Here is a 24,611-nt window from a genome sequence, read left to right as displayed (position 1 = left end):
TGATGATGTTGAAATTGTGAAAATGTCGACATTATTACTGACGACATCTGCAAAATGTTGACAGTAACAGAAACCAAACATCTTCATTGACAGAATGTCGGCATTGGAAATGTTGACATTTCCAGGAGGTTTAGAGGTAGGGTTAGGCTTGCCGTTAAACACAATAGAAGAAAACCTGCATGTCGGCATCATAACAAAGTCAAAATAACATATGTGTCTGCATGGTCAATGTTGACATCATGGATATGTCAGCATGTTCAATGTCGACATTCACATGTCAACATTATGACTGTCTAAATAATATACCAAGCCCATATCATGGGTTGGCTTCACATACCTATTTCTGTCACAAGTCACGTTGTGGACATAACAGACTGTAGACCTTATGCCACTGATACCCACTACTAAACCTGTCCTTTTTTTTTTTTACAGATAATAAGCGCATTTCTCTTTATTGCATATTCAGTTGAAATAAGGAAGAATTGCTGCATTGAGATGAGTGACTATAACCAGATTGGTGAGCACATGACTGTTATGTAATAATATTTCTTAGTAGCAATTGTGGTTTCAAACAATGAGTTGTCTTTAACAATCACAAATAGTCTACCAGAGATATACAGGATAATAATAAGGGGTATATTATCTTTGATAAAACGGCTATACCTTTAATTTTGCACATCTTCTAGAATGCTTAAGCGTTGCAAACATTCATCAATTCTCAACTGTCCAGCAACATCCAACCATGCACAGCAGTTTCTCCCTCCTTGGTGGCATCCTCTTATGGCTTGCAAGCAGCCTATTGCTTAAATTCAACATGGTGAATGTGAAATGTACATGTGTGGCAGCCGTGTCTATATACGCATACCTGTTTAACCTGGTGGGGATCCAGAGGCTTGACTAGTCCCAACTGATGGCTAGAAGCAAGATATACAGGTGGTGTCATATAAATAAAAGATAATAATAATAGATAACACCATTTGAAGATGGCCTTACCTAGTGGCAAAAAGCAAAACTGTTCGCTGATTGGTAACCATAGTTAAGCTGCAATTCGCATCTTTTTTAACTCACGGCACACTGATCAAATTTTTAAATTGCCAAGGCACACTATCAGTTTTTTTAATCAACTATAATATATAAAAAGGGGGGGTGGATTCGGCGCCAGTGAATATTAGTGACAAGTGTGAACAATTTAAAATGTTCGTATAAATAATGCGGATAAGCCCAAATAGATATATCTAAAAGGGTGTCAGCTCCATATCAATAAAATGTAGTATTGGTGAAAATACTACTAAAAATTTTTAGAGAAAAAGGGGAGATTGACTTAGGGCGACAATACCGCTATTAACATATATTGAAAACCAACTTATAGTCTAAATAAAGTGCATATTATTGACACATTCACATGTAAAATATTAAATAACTCCAGTTTAAAACCAAACACTAATTTAAAAGCATAAACCCTGCCATTAATATAGGCGAAATAGCCTTATATCATTCAGTTTAATGGCTAGTGAAAGTGCTTAATGTCTAAAGTGCATAAGTGAAAATAAATATATATACCAATATATAAATAAGAGATAATTTATTCTAAACACAAAAAGTTCATGACAGATGGTTCCCCCATGCACATTGGGGTAAACCTGATAGCATAAATACAATAAAAACAAATACAATAAATTAGTAAAAGATGAGGAGAAAACTGCTTATCTGATTAAAAGATATAGAGATTCTGCATAAGTCCTTAGGGAAAGAGCTAGGTCCCAACGCATTTCGTCCGCTGACTTCTTCCTGGGGATCCCCAGGAAGAAGTCAGCGGACGAAATGCGTTGGGACCTAGCTCTTTCCCTAAGGACTTATGCAGAATCTCTATATCTTTTAATCAGATAAGCAGTTTTCTCCTCATCTTTTACTAATTTATTGTATTTGTTTTTATTGTATTTATGCTATCAGGTTTACCCCAATGTGCATGGGGGAACCATCTGTCATGAACTTTTTGTGTTTAGAATAAATTATCTCTTATTTATATATTGGTATATATATTTATTTTCACTTATGCACTTTAGACATTAAGCACTTTCACTAGCCATTAAACTGAATGATATAAGGCTATTTCGCCTATATTAATGGCAGGGTTTATGCTTTTAAATTAGTGTTTGGTTTTAAACTATAATATATAATAACAAATATCAACATATATATAATATATGTTAATACAGGTATTTGTTATTATTTCCAGATTTTGGTCCCCGCAGGAACAAAAATCAAACACATTGGCCCCCACACAAAAAAAGATATTGGCCCCCACAGAAAATAAATAAATGATTTTGGCCACCACAGGAAAAAAACAAACAGACACACAAACAAACACGTTGGCCCCGCAGAACAAAAGTAAAGACATTAGCCCCCATAGAAAAAAATCCACAGAGATGGATGGAATTGCAGAGCCACACACATGCAGCTGTACAATTCAGTCCATCTAAAATGCTAATGCAGAAGGAGATGTCTGTAGGAAACAGACACCTCCTTGCTGCATGCATCTGTGATCCCAGCATAGCAGCTGAGGTCAATCATGCTGCAGCTTGGTAGGGTCTGTGGGCAAGATTGCAGGACCCATTCTTCACATCCGCAGAGCGGGTCCTGCGCATTCGCAGACCACTCACCATCGGAGATGTATGCTAACCATCGGGTTAGCGTATATCTCTGAATCAGGCCCTCAGTCACAACAGTGAGGCAGAGCAAGGAGCACTGTGCGCAGGGGCGTCTTAAGAGAGGGGGGGGGCCATGTGCACTCCCCGTGCTGGGCCCCCTCCTCTCTCCCCGGTGGATGGCAGCCGACTGATGCGACTGGCCAGCCACCAGAGCATTAATAGACTCCGGGCACTAGAGTGTGCCCGGAGTCTATTTCGCATGCGCAAAACACCAGGAAAATAGCCCGCGGCGGCCATTTTCCGGTGTTCTGAGCAGCGCTGACACCCAACGTGGGACCACGGACAGGTAAGTTTAAAACAATATGGGTGCAGGGTGTGCGGTGCCCCCCTGGACCAGGGGGCCCATGTGCCCCGCACACACTCCACCCATTATAGATACGCCACAGACTGTGCGGCTGTGTGAACCTATGAGTTCAAATCACTGCGCCTGCATAGGTCATGGTCCGAGCTGCATGTGAGTAAGCCGGAAGGGCCGAGCGCTACCATGGCCCAAAGTTAGAACTGGCGGTGCCACACCACCAGTCTTGAATGCCCCAGGAATCTGGCAGCGGCTGTGATTGGGGGGAATGGCTCTGCATCTCTGGTGGCACACTTGAGGACTACTGACAGCACACTTGTGTACCATGACACAGTGGTTGAAAAACGTTGGTTTAAGTGCAAAGTAGGGAAAGACCTGAGTAGGGATGGCCATCAGTGAGTTAACCATCAATGATCACCATTGATGGTACTATGGGTGGTTAACCTTGATGACATGAAACCATCGGCGGTTAACCATCGATGGTTTCACCCCACCAATGGTCATCCCTCAGTGGCATATCTATAATGGATGCAGGGTGTATGGTGACTCGGCGCGGACGGCATTTACCCGGATGCATGCGCTGTAGATTCTGGCACTAAGCCACAATCTACTGCACCCGGTGCACCATGGCACCCCCGGAGGGAGGAGGGGGCCCCGCATTGAGTCTGCACACAGGCCCCCACCTCTCTTAAAACGTCCCTGTCATCCCTGCTCTATTAGTCACTGGGCAATGGGCCATTCAGAGGTGGAGGTGGGGCTTCACAGGTCGCATCAGGGTGTGCAGCTAAATTCAGTGTCCTGGCACCAGGCTGTAAAAAAAATGTTGGTGCTCTGTGCCATTGATGGTGGAGAACCATGGGATTTCTGCCATCGTTGGCAAAACCATCGACCATCAGTGGTTAACCATCGACGGTTAATAACCATTGTCCATCTCTAGGCAGGATAAATCTCTGATTTCTGTAGTGTTAACCCTTCGTGAGATGGAGAGAAGACATGAAAGAGCCTTTTGCCAGTGTTTACTCAGATTAAATGTCTCTTTACCATTTCATGAATATATACAGATTAGTAGGTTTAGAATGCAGGGCATTCAGCAATCTGGGAGGAGTTACCAGATTTTTCCTATTTATCTTTAACCCATCTGGTTGTCTAATGAACGATACATTGTAGTAAAACCTGATTAATGAAATGTAAATAGGTTTCCCGGAATAATTGATACAAATGTATACTTTAAAGAAATGGTAGAATTTTTAAAGTTGAAATCTAATACTTCAAGATACACTTCACCATGTACTGTATTTCTGATTTTTGTCCTCTTGTTTTCAGCATATGTAAGCTCAGGCTACCTCCTTCTTGTGGGCCTGTTTCTGATCAGCATCTTATTGTTCTGTGGTGTTGTACTGGTATGTGAATTACATTCTTTAATTTAAGTAATTACAACATTCCATGTGCTAGAGTGAGTGCTATGACTGAGGCTGAATTTATATTGGATTTAAAATATGACTGGATAAGGCTTATCAGGCCAGACCTAAATGTGTAGCAATCTATCAGTTAGTTCCAGAAAATCGAGAGTAAAACGGTCAGTAAGTATATAATTACTTCTATTGTACTACAGTATGTTCATTGAAAGTCAGGATATTTGGGGATTATCCAGTCTAAATATTATTTTTACAGTACATTACATGTCAACATCATGTATAAAAATATCAAGATATGAGTCTTATGGGACTGACAAGTCTTGGAGCGTGCATATAAAGGAGAACTGCGCACAGTTGAGATTGTGATCATCTACCAGTCAAATAACTATTGTTTCCTTTCTTTTTAGAACCAGTTTCTCATTCTTTTCTTTACTATAGATTTTTTTTATCCCATGTTTTAGAATCGTGGATATATGGTTATACCATTTATGGCTTTACAGATAATGGATTTCATCCTGAGTTTTCTGACGTTCTGTAGCATTTTCCGTGAGATGCCTTCCACCAAACAAATGATCTCAGAAAACAATATGGTACGTGAGCACTTGCTTCAATCAGCTCTTGTGTACCTCTATTACATGCATCCGTATAAACAATGTCAATTTCTCCCAGGCAATGTCCAAGATTCCATCACAGTTATCAGCTTGGGGTTGTTTTGAAATGAGCCTCGGATTAATGACATTTTGTAGTTGCTACGTTGAATTTCCAACCTACTTAAATCTCAAGTCTATAAACTACATGGTAAGTTATGGCCAATTATATTTATCAATCCTAGAAAGGTGGATGTGAATGAATGTCAAATCTTTTATTTGAAAATATTCTTTTGCCAAGATATGTTGACACTAGTAAAGCTTTGTACGAGATAACATTAATAGAATGATTGTTTGACACTGTTGCTTTTTTCTATGAAACTGATGAGCAGTTATTGTCTTGAAAATCGGATATAGTTTAAAGCAGGGTTTCCCAAATTTGGTCCTCATGGCACCCTAACAGTCCAGGTTTTAAGGATATCCATTCTAGTGCACAGATGGTATAATCAAACTGACTGAGGTACTAATTAAATCACCTGTGCTTAAGCATGGATATCCTTAAAACCTGGACCGTTAGAGTGCCTGGAGGACTGAGTTTGGGTATCTAAAGACATTTAGGGCTCCATTTAAGAACATGTCAAAACCCCTTTTTATTCTAAAAGGGATTAAAACATCAGTTCAATATTTAACAAACAGCAGGGTTACGGTTCTCTGTGCATGCACAGAAGGCTGTCGCTTATGCACATTAATCAGTAAGCCATCGCCGGCACTGATATGCATCACAGCACTGTGGAGGGGGAACCCTCTGGATCAGTGAGTGATGTTAAATACTAGTGGCATATTAGTAAGATGTAGCAATACTAAAATGAAATATGCTACCAGCAACAAGCTTGAGAAAATCGGTCCAAACAAATACGAAGCTTCACTGTTGCGGAGTCCAGTACTTCTAAAGTTTAATGCAGTGGTTCTCAAACTCGGTCCTCAGGACCCCACACAGGTCATGTTTTCCAAGTCTCCTAGCAGGTGCACAGTTGTAGTCATTCTCACTGACACAGTTTAAAAGGTCCACAGGAGCTAAGTATTTCACTTGTGATTCTATGAGGAGACCTGTAAAACATGCACTGTTTTGGGTCCTAAGGACCGAGTTTGAGAACCTGTGGTTTAATAAATTCTTATGAGTGGTCTTTTTGGGTGTGTATATGCAGAATATATAATTAAATTTATTTTTTGATTTATTTAAAAAAGGAAAAAATGCTTTATTTATGTTATGAAATATTTTTTACCTTACCGGCCCCAATATCGCCATCCAGAAATGGCGTTAGTGATTGGATGACAGTGGTTAATTGTTGAGTGGCAAAAGCAAGGGAAAGCTATTGCCAAAGATGCCAAACACTGGTAATAGTCAACAATAGCCACCACCTTTGATAAATAGCTAAGAGCCCTATCTCGGGTGAAAAAAGATCAGTTTTCTCCTGCGACAGGGTTTTTCGGGACTTGATAAATAGACCCCTTAGTTTTGAAGCAGAATGTGGCTATACAACAAAGCAGTGTTTGTAACCAGCACAGTTAGGGCTTTGGGCCTGCTCCAGCAAGGAGCGCACGGATGCAGACGCACAGATTCAGACGCACGCACCCGTCCGCTGTGAGAATATGCTAATCAATGCAGACACACAGAGACCGCAGCACAAGATGCAGACGCCCAGCCCCATACTATGCCGCCCATCTCCCTTTACTCACAGCCTGATCAGCACGCAAGATAGCGTAAACATCAGTAACATCGAAAACCATCGGTCCCATTAGCATAACAGTTGTTGACCTGACCTGCCGCAGGATTTTGGCTGCTTCCTGTGTATGGTATGGCTGCGTATGCCGCCACATTGCCTTAACTATGCACGCCGCTAAAACGGTGTTATAATGCCTGCTTTCGCTTGACCACCCCCCATCACCACCCACAAACGGCACTACTGTCAATCTATATCGGAGGGGTCTGCGTACACACTGCATGTGGTCTGCGTACCCTAACACGATCGCACTGGCTAGTTCGCGCACGCGCACTGCGATGCATACGCATGCGCAGTCCAAAAACATCGGCCGAGTGCGTGCGTTCTCTCCTGTGCATTCATTGCTGAATCAGGTCCTCTATTTATTATGTTAATTGTCAGGGTCCCAACACCCTTTGCAATGTTTCCCGTGAAATTGCATCGACACAGTTCTGAATGTTCGCTTGCAATTCTGGAGAGCCCTGACTGACTTGAAAGGTATCGCACGGACTTCCAGGGACTCACAACATATGTAGCTCATACTTCAGTCAACTTTTCCTCTTTTAACACCTTCAGACGATCGCTTCTCGCTGCGTCTGCGACATTGCCTGTCTCCTGAAACTTGTCATATAGCAATTTGATAAGGGATTTGTTTGGAACAGCTGTTCCGTACTTTTCTGTGAAGGTCTCCTGCGTCTGGGCATAACTGCAGGAGTAGATGTACTAAGTGACAAAGCATATACGCTGCTGCAAAGTGTACCCCATGGGTCCTCAGTTCCAGTTTTCAATGTTCTTCCCCTCCTGGAAAATAAGAGAACAATTACATGTGTTTCCCTATAAGGTTGCGTATAATGTGTGTATGTGTAGCAAAACATTAAGCTGACTACATACAGTACCTGGTTGACGGGTGCATGTACACTTACCAGTCGTCTGCCAGATGTGTCTGCGCTGTCTGGGCTGACATCACAGCTGGGTGGGCATTTACATTTGCCGGTCAAGTTGAGATGCCACTGTCGGCGGGTCACTGCAGCAAGTGTACAGATGATCGGCGGATCTCCAGTACACACATGCAGATGCTCCAATATATCTTTCAGATATATCGTCATCGGCTGTGCTGCAAGGCTGACCTAGTTCACAGACATATCGGGTATACATACCCGCCGATGCACTACAGATATATCGCCCGTTCAGTGGAGTGGGCGATATATCTATCAGTGTGTACCCAGCTTTAATCAACAGAATGACATAAACATGCTGGCATGTAAAGGGTAAGTATGGATGGATTGGAGTGGGGGAGGGGTGCTAAAACTGGTACTTTGCCTGGAATCCATCTGCTATGGAGTCTGCCCCAGGGGTGCAGGAAGGTTCTGCTGCCTCATGGAGGTGTGGGGGAAGAAGGTGCACACAAAGGTCACAGCCAGGGGGGCAGTGCAGAAAGGAGGAGGAAGGCCCGTGTCTTAAGTGCCCCAGGCCCCCCACAGGCTTCATATGGCCCTGAGTGTATCCACAGTTATTGCTTTTATCAGTTTGGTACATTATCATTCAAGCATTAGTATTTACTATATATTATAAAGGGGCCCACTCACTAATAGTTAGCCAAGCCTCTGTGGTGGCTGGCCACACCCCTTGAGTGGCTTTCCACACCCTTTAAGTTTGGGCCTCTATCATTGCATTCCCATGGTGGCCCCTTTATGCCCCAGTACAACAATGTGCCATATGCTAGTTACTTGGTCTGATTAGGACTTCTCTTATTACCTTTACTCTTCATGCTAAATCTGTTGGATTATAAAAAACCATTACAGTTTATCTATGTGTGTGAAATAGTAATTAATTATGCTCCTTATTTTAGAATTATTTTCAAGTGAACAAGTTGCCTTCTCAGAAATACGTTGCTGGGCTCGTAATTCTCACCTTGCTTCACACTGCTGTGTTCCTATATAAGGTAAGATTTCAGTCTTGTTACAGTGAGCTGTTTAATCAGATTGAGTTAGTGAGAGAAAGATGAGTCAGCAAATCACTGCAATGTAATTAGCAAGAGCAATATATACCATGCCTGCTTCATAAACCCCATACTTAGCTCCATTTCAGCACAGAGGACTGGTGGGAATAAACAATGCATGATGCCTAGTATTCTATTATTAAAAGGCCAATAGCAGTTGCATAAAGTTATTTGAACACAATAAAATCTCAGAAAACTCATTCCCAATATCTGTAAAATTTTTCAACTGCAAAGCACATTTGGTATTCACCACATGCATACTGACTTGTAGTGTAAATAGCATATGAGCATTATGTAATATGGGGGGTGATTTCAGCCTCAGATAGAGTTGCTATCGCAGATGCTAACATGTTATCAACTGCGAAAGCTGTAATATGGTAATGCAACAGGAGGCAGCTCAAGGTAATGCAGCATCGGATCATCTGCGTGTCCATCGGCCAGCTGAGTGACCATGGGGTCACTGAACCCGGCGATCGCAGATGCTTAAAAGAGGCCAGGAAATATCTGTCAGCCAAAGGAGAAGCTGGCCTCTACACTACCCCCAACGGCAGCGACACACCTCTGCTTTGGGAAATAGAGACCGTCGCTGCCGTCCCCTCCCCACCCCGAAACGGTAGGAGACTGTCAATCACTGAAAATCTGCTGCCGAACTCCGTCCAACATCGCTGTCTCGTACTGCACATGTGCAGTATGGGTCTGGAGCATGCGCAAATTCCCAACCATCGGGAATCTGCGTTCAGCAGTGCACTAGTGCCCTCTGCTGAATTAGGCCCATGGTGCACTATTTAAATGTCTGCCGGTTATCCTTGCATTGGCAATGTTGCTCCTGAGTTCATTGCAAATGGAATGGACCATGCAGATATCTTAAGTTCTCAGACTACAAAAGAAAGTTGTGCATGTTCTTTTTACCTTTGTTATTTTGGGGGTAAATAAGTATGCTCTTGAAAAAATGTTTATATCATTGCTTTGGTAAGTGCATACACAATGTAGGGGAGGACAGAGCGATGTAGGATGCCATGCTACATTTGGCAGCACAGCATCGCACACAATATCTTCTGGTTGACTGTGCCACTTGGCCAACCAGAAGATATTGCCCGGAAACTCCTGGCAGTGTTAGGCACTTGAAAGTCAGACCTATAGCTCAGGTAAGCTGTAGTACATAAAATCAGGGATGCTGAGACTTTCTGCAGGTCTGGGTGCATGAAGGGTATGGCCACAGAAGGGATATGGCTTCACCCCTCATTTAGTATGAATTAGGGGACATAGTTACACCTCCCCTGTACTCTTAGGTCACTACAGAGAATCTATACCAGCCCATCTTACGCCCCTGCTAATAATTACCTCCATTATGGGTTTGAACAGTATGTTCAGTAGTGCCTACTCACAATTGCTGTGGATACTGACAGGCTCTGTAAGCTTTGCGGGCTCTTAAAATGTGGATTAAAGGCCTGTATCGGTCCCCAGTTCCTGTCCTCAAAAGACAATGGCCCTGATTCAGACCCACTCGCAAGCGGCTGTCCGCTCGTAAGTGGGTCGATGGTCTGCACTGAGCATGCGCACGACGGAGGGAGCTCCGTCGTGCGCATGCGCCAGACGCGACGAGCGAAGGAAAGTCCTTCGCTCGTTGTGTCTGATCAAAGGGGGCGTGCTGTCGATGTTGATTGACAGCACGCCCCCTTTGGTGGCCGTGCCGGGGGCGTGCCTCCCTGACGGGGGCATTCCCACGGGATCGCCTCCCGTCAGAAGCCGGCCCACTGACATCCCTAGTGATGTCAGTGGGAGTGATTTTGGCTCTGTTAGAGCCAAAATCACTCCGGGGCTTGCGGTTGAAAACCTCAACCGCAGGCTCCGGCTCGCAGTTTCGATGGTCGCGATGGTCACGACCATCGCGGCCATCAAACTGCACGCTCGTATAGGCTGTGGGTGGTGACCCACAGCTATACGAGCGTCCAGGAGGATGCTCCATTTTTATGGAGGGCGGCCCTCATTCAGAGCGTGCGCTCTGCTCAGAGCGTGCGCTCTGCTCAGAGCGTACGGCTCTGAATGAGGGCCAATGTCCATTTGCCGGGTGCCTGCTACAATGTTTTTATTAGCAGTGTGCAACAAAGATATATGCAACAGAGATCTCTGAATTTCTAGTATCATGTAGTATTCAAGTCTTTTTGCTGTTTTTTTTTTTCACAATGTGCTGGAGAAAATTTTTTTTTTCTAGTATAGAATAAACCCCTCCATTTACAAGCACCTGTGATAAACTATTAAGTTGATCTGAGGGAATCGGTATGATTTACCGCCGGACCCATGCCCGGCGGTTGGAATCCCGGCTGTGGCATCCTGGCAGAGGAGGAAATCCCGATCATCAAAGGTAAGTATTCTCTAACCTATTTCTACCCCCTAACCCTCCCTTAGGGGTGCCTAACCCTAACCTTCCCGTCCCAGTGCCTAACCCTAATCCCCCCTCTAAGTGCCTAAACCTAACCCCTCTTCCCCACCGCCTAAATCTAAGATCACGGGGGGCGTGCCTAACACTAAGTGCCCCCTGGGGGTGCCTTACGCTAACCCCCCCTTCCCATAGCCTAAACCTAACCTCCCGGGGGGTGCCTAACCCTAAGTCCCCCCCCAGGATCCCTAAACCTAACCCTTCCTCTCCCCGCGGCTATCCGCGCCCGGAGTCCCTTCAATCGGGATGCCGGGCGTCGGGCTCCTGGTGTATGTCTAATGACAGGCGTCGGCATATCGATGCCTGACTTTAGACCTTTGCCAGGATATGAAAGTCAGGAAGCCAGCTGTCGGGATTAGGTCCGCTGGCTTCCCGACTGCATACCGATCTGAGCAACCACTATTTTGTATTGGTATTCTGATAGGCATGGATGGGGCCAGCATTGGGATGGTGTGCTAGTTCTTGTAGTGCTATTTGGAGGTCTCTGGGGTACCGACAGATGAGTTGACTCTCATCTGTATCTATGTATGTGCTGTTATCATGTGGCACAACAGTATGCAATTATATGAACCAGAATGGGTGCTATTATCATGTAGCATTAGAGATTCAGGGCCTGATTCAGACCCACTCGCAAGCGCTATGCGCTCGCAAGTGGGTCGATGGTGGCCCTGAATCTCCGTCGTGCACATGCGCGGGTCCTGGATAGCGACGGGCAAACCGTCGCTCCGGGTCTTGTACCAAAGTGGGCGTGCTGCCGATAATGAGTGACAGCACGCCCCCTTTGGTGGGCAGGCAGGGGGTGTGGCTGCCCAGACGGAGGCGTTCCCACGGGAACGCCTACCGTTTGGGCAGCCACACCCCCTGCCTGCCCACCAAAGGGGGCGTGCTGTCACTCATTATCGGCAGCACGCCCCCTTTGGTGGGCAGGCAGGGGGTGTGGCTGCCCAAACGGTAGGCGTTCCCGTGGGGCCGGCCCCACTGACATCACAAGTGATGTCAGTGGGAGTGCTTTCCGCTCTGTTAGAGCCGAAAGCACTCTTGGGCTTGCGGCAACGAGACCCTACCACAAGGGTCTCGTCACAAGCCTGATGGTCGCGATGGTCTTGACCATTGCGACCATCATCATGGCCGCTCGCTGTAGCTGTGGGTGGTCACCCACAGCTATGCGAGCGGCCAGGAGGCCGTTCTGAAAAACCAGAGGGCTGGCCCTGATTCAGAGCGGGCGTTCTGTCAGAGCGTCCGGATCTGAATCAGGCCCTCAGTACATAAAAGCCTTGACACAGCCCGTTGCTTAACCTAATTTATTTGCAAATATATGCAACAAAGATCTCTACATTTCTATTATCATGTATTATTTAAGTCTTTTTGCTGTTTTTTTCTTGCAGTGTGTTGGAGGGAATTTTTTTTCTAGTATACAGTAAACCCCTCCCTTTGCAAACACCTGTAAAAAACCATTGTTGATCTGAGCAATCACTATTTTGTATTGCAACTCTATCTGATTATCAGGGAGACTTCCTGAAATGGTCGCAATATCCCTGACTCTCTGAACAGTCTAGCAATCTCCCTGATTGCACCTTACCCTCATCAAACTGTTATATAAATATATATATATATATATATGTATATACATACACACACACGTGTGGTCTGTCTAAAAAGTTTGGTAAATGGTCTGATATATCTGTATGCAAAGCTCGCAACAAGGTCGCTCATGCACGCTGACATGCATGGACATGTCTGGACATGCCCCCAGTCATGGTTTGCTCGAGACCACCATGCACTGCCATTGCATTTATTTAAACAGTTTGTCCCGACCAGTGCGCGTCGAACAAAAATGGAGCAACGACACAATTTTAAGTTCTCCTTCAAATTGGGTAAATCAGTGACGGAGACACAGAAAATGTTGGTGAAAGTGTACGGGCAGGATGCTGTGAGTAGTGTGTATGATTGGTTTGCACGCTTTCGCAGTGGCAAGGAATCGGTGGAAGACAAGCTCTATTGCGCCATTGCTGTTTGACGCACACTGCTCGGGACACTGTTAAAATGAATGCAATGGCAGTGTTATTATGGTATACTGAAGTAAAATTACAAGCATTTCATATGTGTCAAAGGCTTTTATTGACAATTACATTAAGTTTATGCAAAGAGTCAATATTTGCAGTGTTGACCCTTCTTTTCAAGACCTCTGCAATTCACCTTGGCATGCTGTCAATCAACTTCTGGGCCACTGACTGATGACCGTCCATTCTTGCCTAATCAATGCTTGGAGTTTGCCAGAATCTATGGGTTTTTGTTTGTCCATCCGCCTCTTGAGGATTGACCAAAAGTTCACAATGGGATTAAGGTCTGGGGAGTTTCCTGGCCATGGACTCAAAATTTTGATGTTTTGTTCCCCGAGCCACTTAGTTATCACTTTTGCCTTATGGCAAGGTGCTCCATCATGCTGGAAAAGGGATTGTTCATCACCAAACTGTTCTTGGATGGTTGGGAAAAGTTGCTCTTGAAGGATGTTTTGGTACCATTCTTTATTCATGGCTGTGTTCTTAGGCAAAATTGTGAGTGATCCCACTCCCTTGGCTGTGAAGCAACCCCACACATGAATCACACATGAATGGTCTCAGGATGCTTACTGTTGGCATGACACAGGACAAAGACTTCTGGGGGAATGGCCTGGTGTCAAGAAGGGCAACAAAGAAGCCACTTCTCTCCAGGAAAAACACCAGGGACAGACTTATATTCTGCAAAAGGTACAGGGATTGGACTGCCGAGGACTAGGGAAAAGTTATTATTATTGATGAATCCTCTTTCAGATTGTTTGGGGCATCTGTAAAAACGCTTGTCCGGACAACGAAAGATGAATGCTACCATCAGTCCTGTGTCATGCCAACAGTAAAGCATCCTGAGACTATTCATGTGCGATTGGGTATGATTCCGGCAGTGATGTTGGTAGTCAGAGCCAGGGCCGCCATCACAAATTGTGGGGCTCGGGACTGAAAAAATAGGCAGGGCCCCCGCACCCAGCCCGGGAAATTTCTGGAAGCAGTCCTAATGGAGATGGTATCTATGGAAGAGAAGTGGTACTCTCTCATTAAACCTGCTTCATTGAACCTGCTTCAGGTCAGAGTGTAATACTCGCCACCCACCTGGTAACCGAGGGTGGTTAATTCTGTCAATAGATATAGAGATATATATATATATATATATCAGGACTGTAGGCTCTCTTAGGACTTATACACATCAATAAATCATGCTATAATCGGCTCCTTTGCTCCAATGATATGGATAAAGCTTTGGTTTAAAACCGAAATGTCAGAACAAAGGAGCCGCTTATAGCATTATTTATTGATTTGTATAAGTCCTAAGAGAGCTGACAGTCCTGGTTTATATTTTCACAAGTTAGTTGTGTGGAGGGCATCTGGGCATACGTTCCTGTGAGTCAATGTGGTTAATTTTATATATATATATATATAATGAATCCAAATCTTCGGCACTCCTCTTAGATAAAGGTGTACTTGCGCAGATGTCCTCCTTGGGGTATGAACCCCTATAGAGCAGCAAGGATAATCACAGGCGGCACTCAGCATCTCAAGAAATGCAGTGATCTTTAATCCAACGTTTCAAGTGTAATACACATCCCTGGTGACGAGTATTACACTCGAAACGTTGGATTAAAGATCACTCTATTTCTTGAGACGCTGAGTGCCGCCAGTGATTATCCTTGCTGCTAATATATATATATATATATATATATATATATATATATATATATATATTATACATATATATTATACATATATATATATATATATATATATATTAGGGGTGTGCACCGGACACTTTTCGTGTTTTGTGTTTTGGTTTTGGATCTGGATCTTTCTTCGTGTTTTGGATCTGGATTGGTTTTGCCAAAACCACCCTTCCGTGTTTTGGGTTCTGGGTTTTGTGTTTTGGATCTGGATTTTTTCTTAAAAAATAAAAAAAAAACGCTAAAATCACATAAATGGGCCTTTTTTTGTTCCTACGCTATTAATAACCCCAATAACATTAATTTCCACTCATTTCCACTCTATTCTGAACACCTCACAATATTGTTTTTAGGCCAAAAGGTTGTACCGAGGAAGCTGGATGACTATGCTAAGCGACACAAGGGGGCGGCACAAACACGTGGCCCATCTAGGAGTGGCACTGCAGTGGCAGACAGGAAGCCAATCAGCGTTATGGTGCCCATTTGCATGTAGCACGAACCCGGGAGATCCGTGCTACATGCATCTGTGTGATTGGCACAGAGCAATGACAGGTCCGTGAGACCCGTCTGTGCTGCTGTGGTAAAAAAAAAAAAAAAACCTGTGTAAAAAAAGAAAAAAATGGCGTGCACCCCCCCAAAAAAGAGCAACCAGCCCCGGGCATTAGTAACCCAGTGCTGGGTGTGCTTAAATACAGGGGACAAACGACGTAGGGGTCCCCTGTACTTAAGCACAACCAGCACCGGGCTAGTCAGAACCAGCGCTGGTTGCCAAAATACGGGGGACAAACGACGTAGGGGTCCCCTGTATTCTGCGCAACCAGCTCTGGGCTCTGATCCGGTCCTGGTTCTGGAAATATAGGGGACAAAAAATGAGTAGGGTTCCCCTGTATGTTCCAGAACCAGCACTGGACTTTTTCTAGCGGGGGGCTGATGCCACAGCCAGGGGAGCCCTTTCACCGGGCCCCCCAGCCGCAGCATCAACCCTGACCGCTAGTCAGCCCAGGCCGGGGATCCCTGGAGAGCTGGGGACCCCCCCAATAAAGGGGTCACCCTCTCCAGGGCACCCCAGGCCCAGGCTGATAGCCCGGGGCTATCCCCGCCACCCCTGGTGGCGGTGGGTGGCGGGTTGATTGTGTGGTGTGGTGTAAATAAAGAATATCAAACATTGTCTTTACAAGTAGAACTGCAAGTCCCAGCTAGCCTGCCCCGCATGCTGGTACTTGGAGAACCACAAGTACCAGCATGCAGGGCATTAAGGGCCCACTAGTACCTGTAGTTCACCTGTAAAAAAAATGTTTAAAAAAACACAGGACACACACACCGTGACAGTATAAGTTTATTAAACATACACACACACACACACACATGTACACATACTCACCTATGTAACCTGTAGCATCGGTCCACTTGTCCGGTAAAGTATCCATAGGGGACCTGTGAAAAAAAACATACTCACCATCTCCTATGCGAGGTTCTGTCCTCTTCGTTCCAAAGTAGGCATCCCCGGACTTGGCAAAAAAAAAAAAACGAAAACGCGATCCACGAACTTAGTATCTTTCTATAGAACGGTACTTCCCGAATGAGAGCTTAGCGGCGGGGTATCACCATGGAAACCCCGCTGCTAAGCGTTCATTGGCTGAGAGAGGCCATCTCCCGTCTCTCTCAGCCAATGAACGGCTCCCTCCATTGTAGTCAATGCTGGGAGCCGCAAGGTTATTAAAGTTTACCCTGCGGTTCCCACCATTGACTACAATGGAGGGAGCCGTTCATTGGCTGAGAGACGGGAGATGACCTCTCTCAGCCAATGAACGCTTAGCAGCGGGGTTTCCATGGTGATACCCCGCCGCTAAGCTCTCATTCGGGAAGTACCGTTCTATAGAACGATACTAAGTTCGTGGATCGCGTTTTCGTTTTTTTTTTTTTGCCAAGTCCGGGGATGCCTACTTTGGAACGAAGAGGACAGAACCTCGCATAGGAGATGGTGAGTATGTTTTTTTTCACAGGTCCCCTATGGATACTTTACCGGACAAGTGGACCGATGCTACAGGGTTACATAGGTGAGTATGTGTACATGTGTGTGTGTGTATGTATGTTTAATAAACTTATACTGTCACGGTGTGTGTGTCCTGTGTTTTTTTTAAACATTTTTTTACAGGTGAACTACAGGTACTAGTGGGCCCTTAATGCCCTGCATGCTGGTACTTGTGGTTCTCCAAGTACCAGCATGCGGGGCAGGCTTGCTGGGACTTGCAGTTCTACTTGTAAAGACAATGTTTGATATTCTTTATTTACACCACACCACACAATCAACCCGCCACCCACCGCCACCAGGGGTGGCGGGGATAGCCCCGGGCTATCAGCATGGGCCTGGGGAGCCCTGGAGAGGGTGACCCCTTTATTGGGGGGGTCCCCAGCTCTCCAGGGATCCCCGGCCTGGGCTGACTAGCGGTCAGGGCTGATGCTGCGGCTGGGGGGCCCGGTGAAAGGGCTCCCCTGGCTGTGGCATCAGCCCCCCGCTAGAAAAAGTCCAGTGCTGGTTCTGGAACATACAGGGGAACCCTACTCATTTTTTTCCCCTGTATTTCCAGAACCAGGACCGGATCAGAGCCCAGAGCTGGTTGCGCAGAATACGGGGGACCCCTACGTCGTTTGTCCCCCGTATTTTGGCAACCAGCTCTGGTTCTGACTAGCCCGGTGCCGGTTGTGTTTAAGTACAGGGGACCCCTATGTCGTTTGTCCCCTGTATTTAAGCACACCCAGCACTGGGTCACTAATGCCCGGGGCTGGTTGCTCTTTTTTTTGGGGGGGGCACGCCATTTTTTTCTCTTTTTACACAGGTTTTTTTTTTTTTTTTTACCACAGCAGCACAGACGGGTCTCACGGACCCGTTAGTGCTCTGTGTCAATGACACAGATGCAAGTAGCACGGATCTCCTGGTCCGTGCGTGCATCTGTGTCATTGAAATACACAGCAGCACAGACGGGTCTCACTGACCCATCTGTGCTCTGTGTCACTGTCAATCACACAGATGCATGTAGCACGGATCTCACGAGTCCGTGCTACATGCAAATGAGCACCATAATGCTGATTGGCTGAGAGCCGTGACAGACGGCTCTGTCAGCCAATCAGCACTTTGCCCATTAAAGGCAAAGGCATTTTTTTTAAAATGGCCGCTCGAGGCAAAACCTCGAGATCCGACAGCAGATCTCGAGGTTTTGCCTCGGGAGAGGGATCCGGGGCAGACAGGGAGATCCGAGCTTGGGCTCGGATCGCCCCGGATCCCCGAAGTTCGGGTGGGTTCGGTTCTCAGGGAACCGAACCCGCTCATCCCTAATATATATATATTATACATTTATATATATTATACATATATATATATCTAAAAGGGAGGTGAGAAAAGGCACTCTCTGGTGTAGTATTTTAGAAATATTTGAATGTAGAAGATAAGTGTTAAGTGTACCTTCATCAATTTTTAAAAAAGGCACATCAGGGGGGTCTTTTTAGGGAGCCAACGTGTTATTCGTTCTCAATATGAATTCCAATATCAGCAGATAACTTTATCAAGGTACGCCTTAGAATTCTGAACAATCGCTTGGTCCCCGCTTGCTCCTCCCCGTATATTCAATAGTGGAACATGTAGGTATACAGAAGGAATTGCGCTCTCAAAATGCAGAATTTTTTGAGATTTTAATGTGACACAAGAAACAAACAAGAAGACAACAAAATTCTTACATTAAAGGTAGGTGGGTCTCTGGAGAGACAATAAGCATGAGATAACCGCACAGCACCTCAACGCATTTCATCACTTAAACCCAGCTCACTGGGTTAGACTTCGTCAGAATGCTCACTATGAGCCCCTTTTATAGTGTGGAACTTAATGACAGGAGCATCTATGGTGTTTCCGGCAACAAACGCCGGGCAGCGCCATCTTGGATGTCACTGCGCATGCGCGAGATCTGCAAATCTCGCAATAACCAAGGGGACACTTGGAACTAGTTATGCGCTGAACTCCTGTGTAACCAGTGGACACAGTGAGCAAGCGCTTCCATTCCTATGTCCAAACGGGCTAATTATGCCATCGAAACACAAAGGCGGTTGTTGTGTATTCCAACACTGTATTAAGATACACCTAATGTCGGCGGCTATTTTCTTGTAGCCCAGCAACCTATATGGGCAGCGCCATTTTCTTCTAGATAAATACATACTGAAATTCATGTATTATTCCGATAATGACATTAATAGCAGTGCAGTTGGTAAATAATCCATGTAAGTTCTTCATTTACAATAAATAGAGATAAAGACCAGATAGATTACATAATAAAACCTAAATAAAATGCACAATATAAAAAAGACTTATAATTAATAAGTCCAACACAATGCATAAAATTCATTTAAATAGAAGCTATATAAAATATCAATTTAAAAATTAAAAAATTAATCTAGAGATCAAGATCCGAGACAAAGGGAAAACAAAGTAATAATTATAAAAAGGGTGTAATTTCATATGATTCGTTCAGTCCGTATGGACACATAGTATTTAAGGAGTATATCCAAAACATCTCCCTTTGAGAGACACCATAGCCTTTAAAAGCTTTGCCTGATAGCTAATGACTTTGTAGCCTATAGACTAACTTCTCACCTGAGATGGATCTTGCTACTGTATACTGCTTTTCACTCTTTGCCGGGATGAGCTCTTATTGGAGCCACTGTCCCAGCAGGAGGATTTTGATAAATTGGCACTAAATATAATTTCTTACATCTGCGATATGTGGCAATAAGAAATGATCGTTTATATGGTCGCAATTGATACCAAATAGGTCCCTAGGACACTGATTGGGAAATAGATTGTGTTGATAACAGTCTTTGAAAGGGAAATATTTATAGTTTTAAAGAAACATTTGTTTTTATTTTTATCTTTATCTTAATTTACATGTTCAAGTGGATATTTTGTTTATTTTGTGCAGAGTGTATGCAATTTATGTAAATAAATAAACCACTTCATTCATTGTCTATAGGTACTTATGATCTGCTGCATGTGGAGAGTCTTCAAGTCATTAAATGCATCAAAAGAGAATAAATCAAAAGGTGCACCTCAGTTGAAGGACTTCTCAAAGGTGATAAAAGACTTTAACATGGCACATCAAGGAAACACTTGCTGGGGGGTCAGGATTACATCATTAGCACCATAACAGAGCCTCTGACCTGCTGCATCACACATCCCCCACATGCCCCTTATATATACCATCACACATTTCCCAAATGCTCCTTACATGCCACACATTCCCTTCCCCTTACATGTCATTACACATCCCCCAAATGCCCCTTACTGTACAAGCAATCACATACAGTATCTCACATATGACTTTTACATACACACCACCTTGCCCTCTACATGCCATCACACAGGTCCCTTATATGCCAACTCAAAGCTGCTGCGACATCTGCTGTGGACCCAGGTACTGGGGATCTTTGCCACCAAAGAGGGTATGGCTAACTCCTGTCATGAAGCATTTGACAATGCTGTGCCACGCACAGAGGGGGAAATGGTCATGACATCATGGGGACTTTTCTTCTGCACTCCCGGGCCCCCAGACAGGCCTAGGTCAGGGTAATTTCTGGGCCCCACCATCCTTGGCTTCCTATTCCCCACTTGCCATTTACATGCCATCACACATCTCCCATATGCCCGTTATATGCCAACAGATTCCCCCACATGCCCTTTATATGCTATTAGACTCTTCTGCATGCCCTTTACCTGTCTATAATATCCTCCCACATGCCCTCTATATGCCATCTGACCTCTTCTAAAATATCATCAGATTTCCCCATGCCCTTTATATATGATGATCAGCAACACTCACCATTGCTGCTGAAATCAGTGCAGAGAGGAAGGACACAGCACACTTTCCTAATCTCCTGGCCCATATTGGATGTGTATTGACTGTGATTTCTCCACATGATACACCAGCAGAAATGAGTTTGGGAAACACTGTCCCAGAGTATGGTATTCTGATATATGCAAAGTTTGGCAGCAATGTTAAAACTGTCTAAATCTGTTTCACGGCTATTTATCAAAATAAAATTCCCAAAGCAGCTGAGCGATGCTCATCTCCCTGACAATACATAGACTTACAGGGGTTCCTACTGCTCATGAGCTACCTGGTATTGCCACAAAAGCACTGCACCAGGAAGCACACTCTCAGCTTCCATTTGCAGATTTGTTCAAAATAATAATAAGAAAAAAACATTAATAAAAAATAGGAAAAAAGGAAATTATCCTAATATAATGCAATCATGAAATATGCTTTATTTTTATTAAAAAAAGCAGATATATTTTTTTAACCTGCTTTGGCCATTCTGAGGGGGAGATATAGAATAGAATAACATTTCGTGGAACTGATACCACAGCTGACCTTCCTAAATTTACACTAATTAGCATTCCATGCTTTCATTGGGGAAGCTATTGCATGACAGCCATTGCAATGGCCACCAGCGGCAATACCCAGCATTGGCCATACCATCCTGTGAGGCTTGACAAATAGAGAGAATCCTTAAATCTTGCAAAAAAAGAAAACACCTGTCTTCATCTACCTTTTCATTAATAGACCCCCTAAAAATGTATTAGCCTTTATTCACCTAGGCAGCTATTAAAGCTGTAATATTTGTCAAAAAGAGATTGTACACATTTTGGTTCTGATTCAGATGCAGCACGAATTGAATCAATGTTTTTCATATGTGCATGCACCTGACACATGCTGTGCATGTGACCCGATGGTATAGGTACAGAGACACAGTACAGATTTGGACACACAGTGTTTTAACAGGGGGATGGGCAATCAGAATGCTGAATGCTGGATCATGATGTATTCACCACAGGCACATTATAGAGTTGGAATGTTATTAGAGGTGTGATGAATGACACTTATTAGCAGTTTTCATCTCAGAAAAGTATGCCCCAAACACTATGGGTACCAAAAGTCGACCCCTTTGTTGCCCAATCTCATCCAAGACCCGCAGATGTTTGTTCAAAACCTTAAAAATGTACGAGTCACAGCTTCACTTACTTACATTGTGAGTGAACTCATGACTAATGGGATTGAACCCACTGTATCACTTCTCCCCACTTCTCTCACAATACCTTTCAAACAGCATTTAACTCTCTAATGTTGATCAATTATTTTAGTCAGTATACCCCAATATTCTTATCTATATTTGTTTCACTTGACTTATAACTAAAAATATTTCAAGTTCTTTAGAGCAGGGACAGCCTTATGATTTCTGGTTATGTTGCTTTGTAAAAGCTACAGTGAAGATTTATTAAAAACAAACATTCTGCATGATAAAATAAAAATTGCCAAAAACATTGAGTAGCAGTGAACACTTAATTTCATGTGAAACATGACAACATTGCTTGTTGATTCTTCTGTAATAATTCCACATATTATTGGCTCTTACCATCCTGTTTGTTGATATTTTTTGTGTTACAGGTAACACTGCCGTCATATGAAGAGGCTGTTAAAATAGAATCCAAAGATTGCCCACCTCCCTATTCTACTGTTTAACCTACAATACTAAGCTGCAAAAGTTAGACCTTCTGGCCAGAACAAACATTTTAGGTATAATGACATCTCTTTATCATTTAATTGATACAGACAAAAATAGTTGTGCAAAGTGGTATATATCCATCTATAGATCTAAATAATGTGAAGACAATGGGAGAAATGTATGAGCCTAAAATTCTGGAAAGCGGAAGGTTTCTGGTGATTTCCATTGATTTGAAAACTGTTAAATGCAATAGAGGCAAAACTGTTGGAAAACAATAAATTTCGTTGTAGCAGCTGTGAAAAAAACAATTATAGAAAAAAGTAGCCCCACCCTCACATCTTTTCTAATTATTCCAGCCATAATATTCACCGTTAGGTCTGGACCTCTGGCAGTGGGTCATACAATATGACCGTGCAGACCCTCCAACCCAGAAATATAGATAACAAAGTGAATAGCTTTGGGCAAATCCTGGGTACCAGGGTAAAAATAATGTTCATTTTGCCCTCTTATAAAATTAATTTATTTTTATTGAGGCCTTATAATATTAATCAACTAGTGCCCTTTTAAATTATAAATAATAAAGTATTTCTCCATAAAATAAAAAACTAAATTATGCTCCATTTAAAAAAAATTAAAATAAAACATTCCCCTCTTATAATAAAATTTAAATATCACTGCCACTATATTGATAATGTAAAAAAGTAGTGCCCTCTTTTTTGGGGTCCACCACCCCAAAAAAAATAAAATTAAATAAAATTGCTGTCATTGAAAAAAAAAAAATTCCCTATAATAAATCATGCTTGTTACCATGTTATTGATGCAATGTAGTACAATAAGATTTTTTTAAACAAAAAACAAACCCACATAGCCTAAATGTGACTTTCTGTAAAGAAACACAACAGTGCAGTGAGACATTCTTATCTTCAAAATAAAATACAGCCAACACTGAAGACCATAATGTGCCTCATTTAAATTTGCCTGTCCAGTTGAGCTGTCAATCACTGCCGGGTCCCACAGCATGTGTATGGGCAATCGGTGGGTCACATGTACACACCAGCAGATGATCATTATTTCTAATTTTTAAATCTCATTGAACTATATGGGATCAGGTGGAAGTATTAAGAATGAGATTTTTTTTCTTTTTCTTTATGGTGGCAACATGTTTTTTTTTTGGACCAATAAAATTATTATTATCAATAAGGAGAAGGAAGCAATTTGTTTTATATTTTATGTTATTATAAGGTGGCAACATGTTATTAATAATTTTAAAAGGGGGCACTACTCATATTTATATTTAAAGAGTATTTGTTGATTATTAATAATATTATAAGGATACAAACTAATTTGATAAGTGGGCCTTGGTAACATTATTACCATGAAATCCATTCAATGTTGGGCCAATTAACTCTAAGATGGGGGAAGGCACACATTTGTATACAAGACTGGACCTGATACTGAATAGCATCAGCCTACTAGAGAAGGGTGGGCAACACAGTTTTTTTTTTGTTTTATAAGCACGCAATGTGTGGGATTGAAACCCAGTGAATATTGCCAGCAGCTTTCATATTATGTCTGGTGATATGGAGGGCAATATTCCTAGTGATTTGCAGGCCATAATTCTCAGGCTAATTCATTCTGCCCAAAGTGGTATTATACGTGATTTTATAGACAAATATATAATAATCTTTGTGGCATCAGTGAACCAAACCACTCAAATCACATATAGAGGATATGGCTAAATGAAGGTAGGTAATCACAAAACAGAAAAAAAATACACAAATAAAAAATCACAGAGAAAATATATTAAATAAAATAAAGGAAAATACATTTTTTTTAATTAAATCAAAAGCAAACAAACAGGAACCATTAAAAAAAAACAGAAAATAAAAACAAAATCTGAAGTTCAAAAAAGAGTTGAAACAAATATTCCATTGTGGTTGAAATTTGGCTTCATAATAGATCCCAATATTATACTTGAAGAGTTATTCCAATTGACAATAATCTATTTTATTGAGAAGAATTCCACTGTTTATGTTCTCCCATCTCCTACTCCTCATATTGACCTCACACCTCAAACTCAGCATTTTTATATATATATATATATATATATATATATA

General features: G+C 43.1%; 1 protein-coding gene across 1 annotated transcript in view; it reads left to right on the top strand.

The window, feature by feature from the left end:
• LOC148500919 (lysosomal-associated transmembrane protein 5-like) overlaps window positions 1-23,666 on the top strand; it is a 32,641-nt gene extending 8,975 nt beyond the window's left edge. Inside the window, exons 2-8 of the mRNA XM_088451173.1 lie at window positions 433-517; window positions 4,330-4,406; window positions 4,883-5,011; window positions 5,091-5,219; window positions 8,618-8,710; window positions 19,965-20,063; window positions 22,437-23,666. Of these exons, the coding sequence (XP_088307299.1) occupies window positions 433-517; window positions 4,330-4,406; window positions 4,883-5,011; window positions 5,091-5,219; window positions 8,618-8,710; window positions 19,965-20,063; window positions 22,437-22,511 (687 nt within the window). The 3' untranslated portion in view covers window positions 22,512-23,666. The remainder of the gene's footprint in view (window positions 1-432; window positions 518-4,329; window positions 4,407-4,882; window positions 5,012-5,090; window positions 5,220-8,617; window positions 8,711-19,964; window positions 20,064-22,436) is intronic.
• Window positions 23,667-24,611: the final 945 nt, after the last annotated feature.

The sequence above is a fragment of the Taudactylus pleione genome, unplaced genomic scaffold, assembly GCF_031769625.1.
Source record: "Taudactylus pleione unplaced genomic scaffold, aTauple2 ptg000539l, whole genome shotgun sequence".
Taxonomy (NCBI): Eukaryota; Metazoa; Chordata; class Amphibia; order Anura; family Myobatrachidae; genus Taudactylus; species Taudactylus pleione.
The sequence above is the reverse complement of the archived record's forward strand: the minus strand, read 5'-3'. Positions and strand labels throughout refer to the sequence as shown.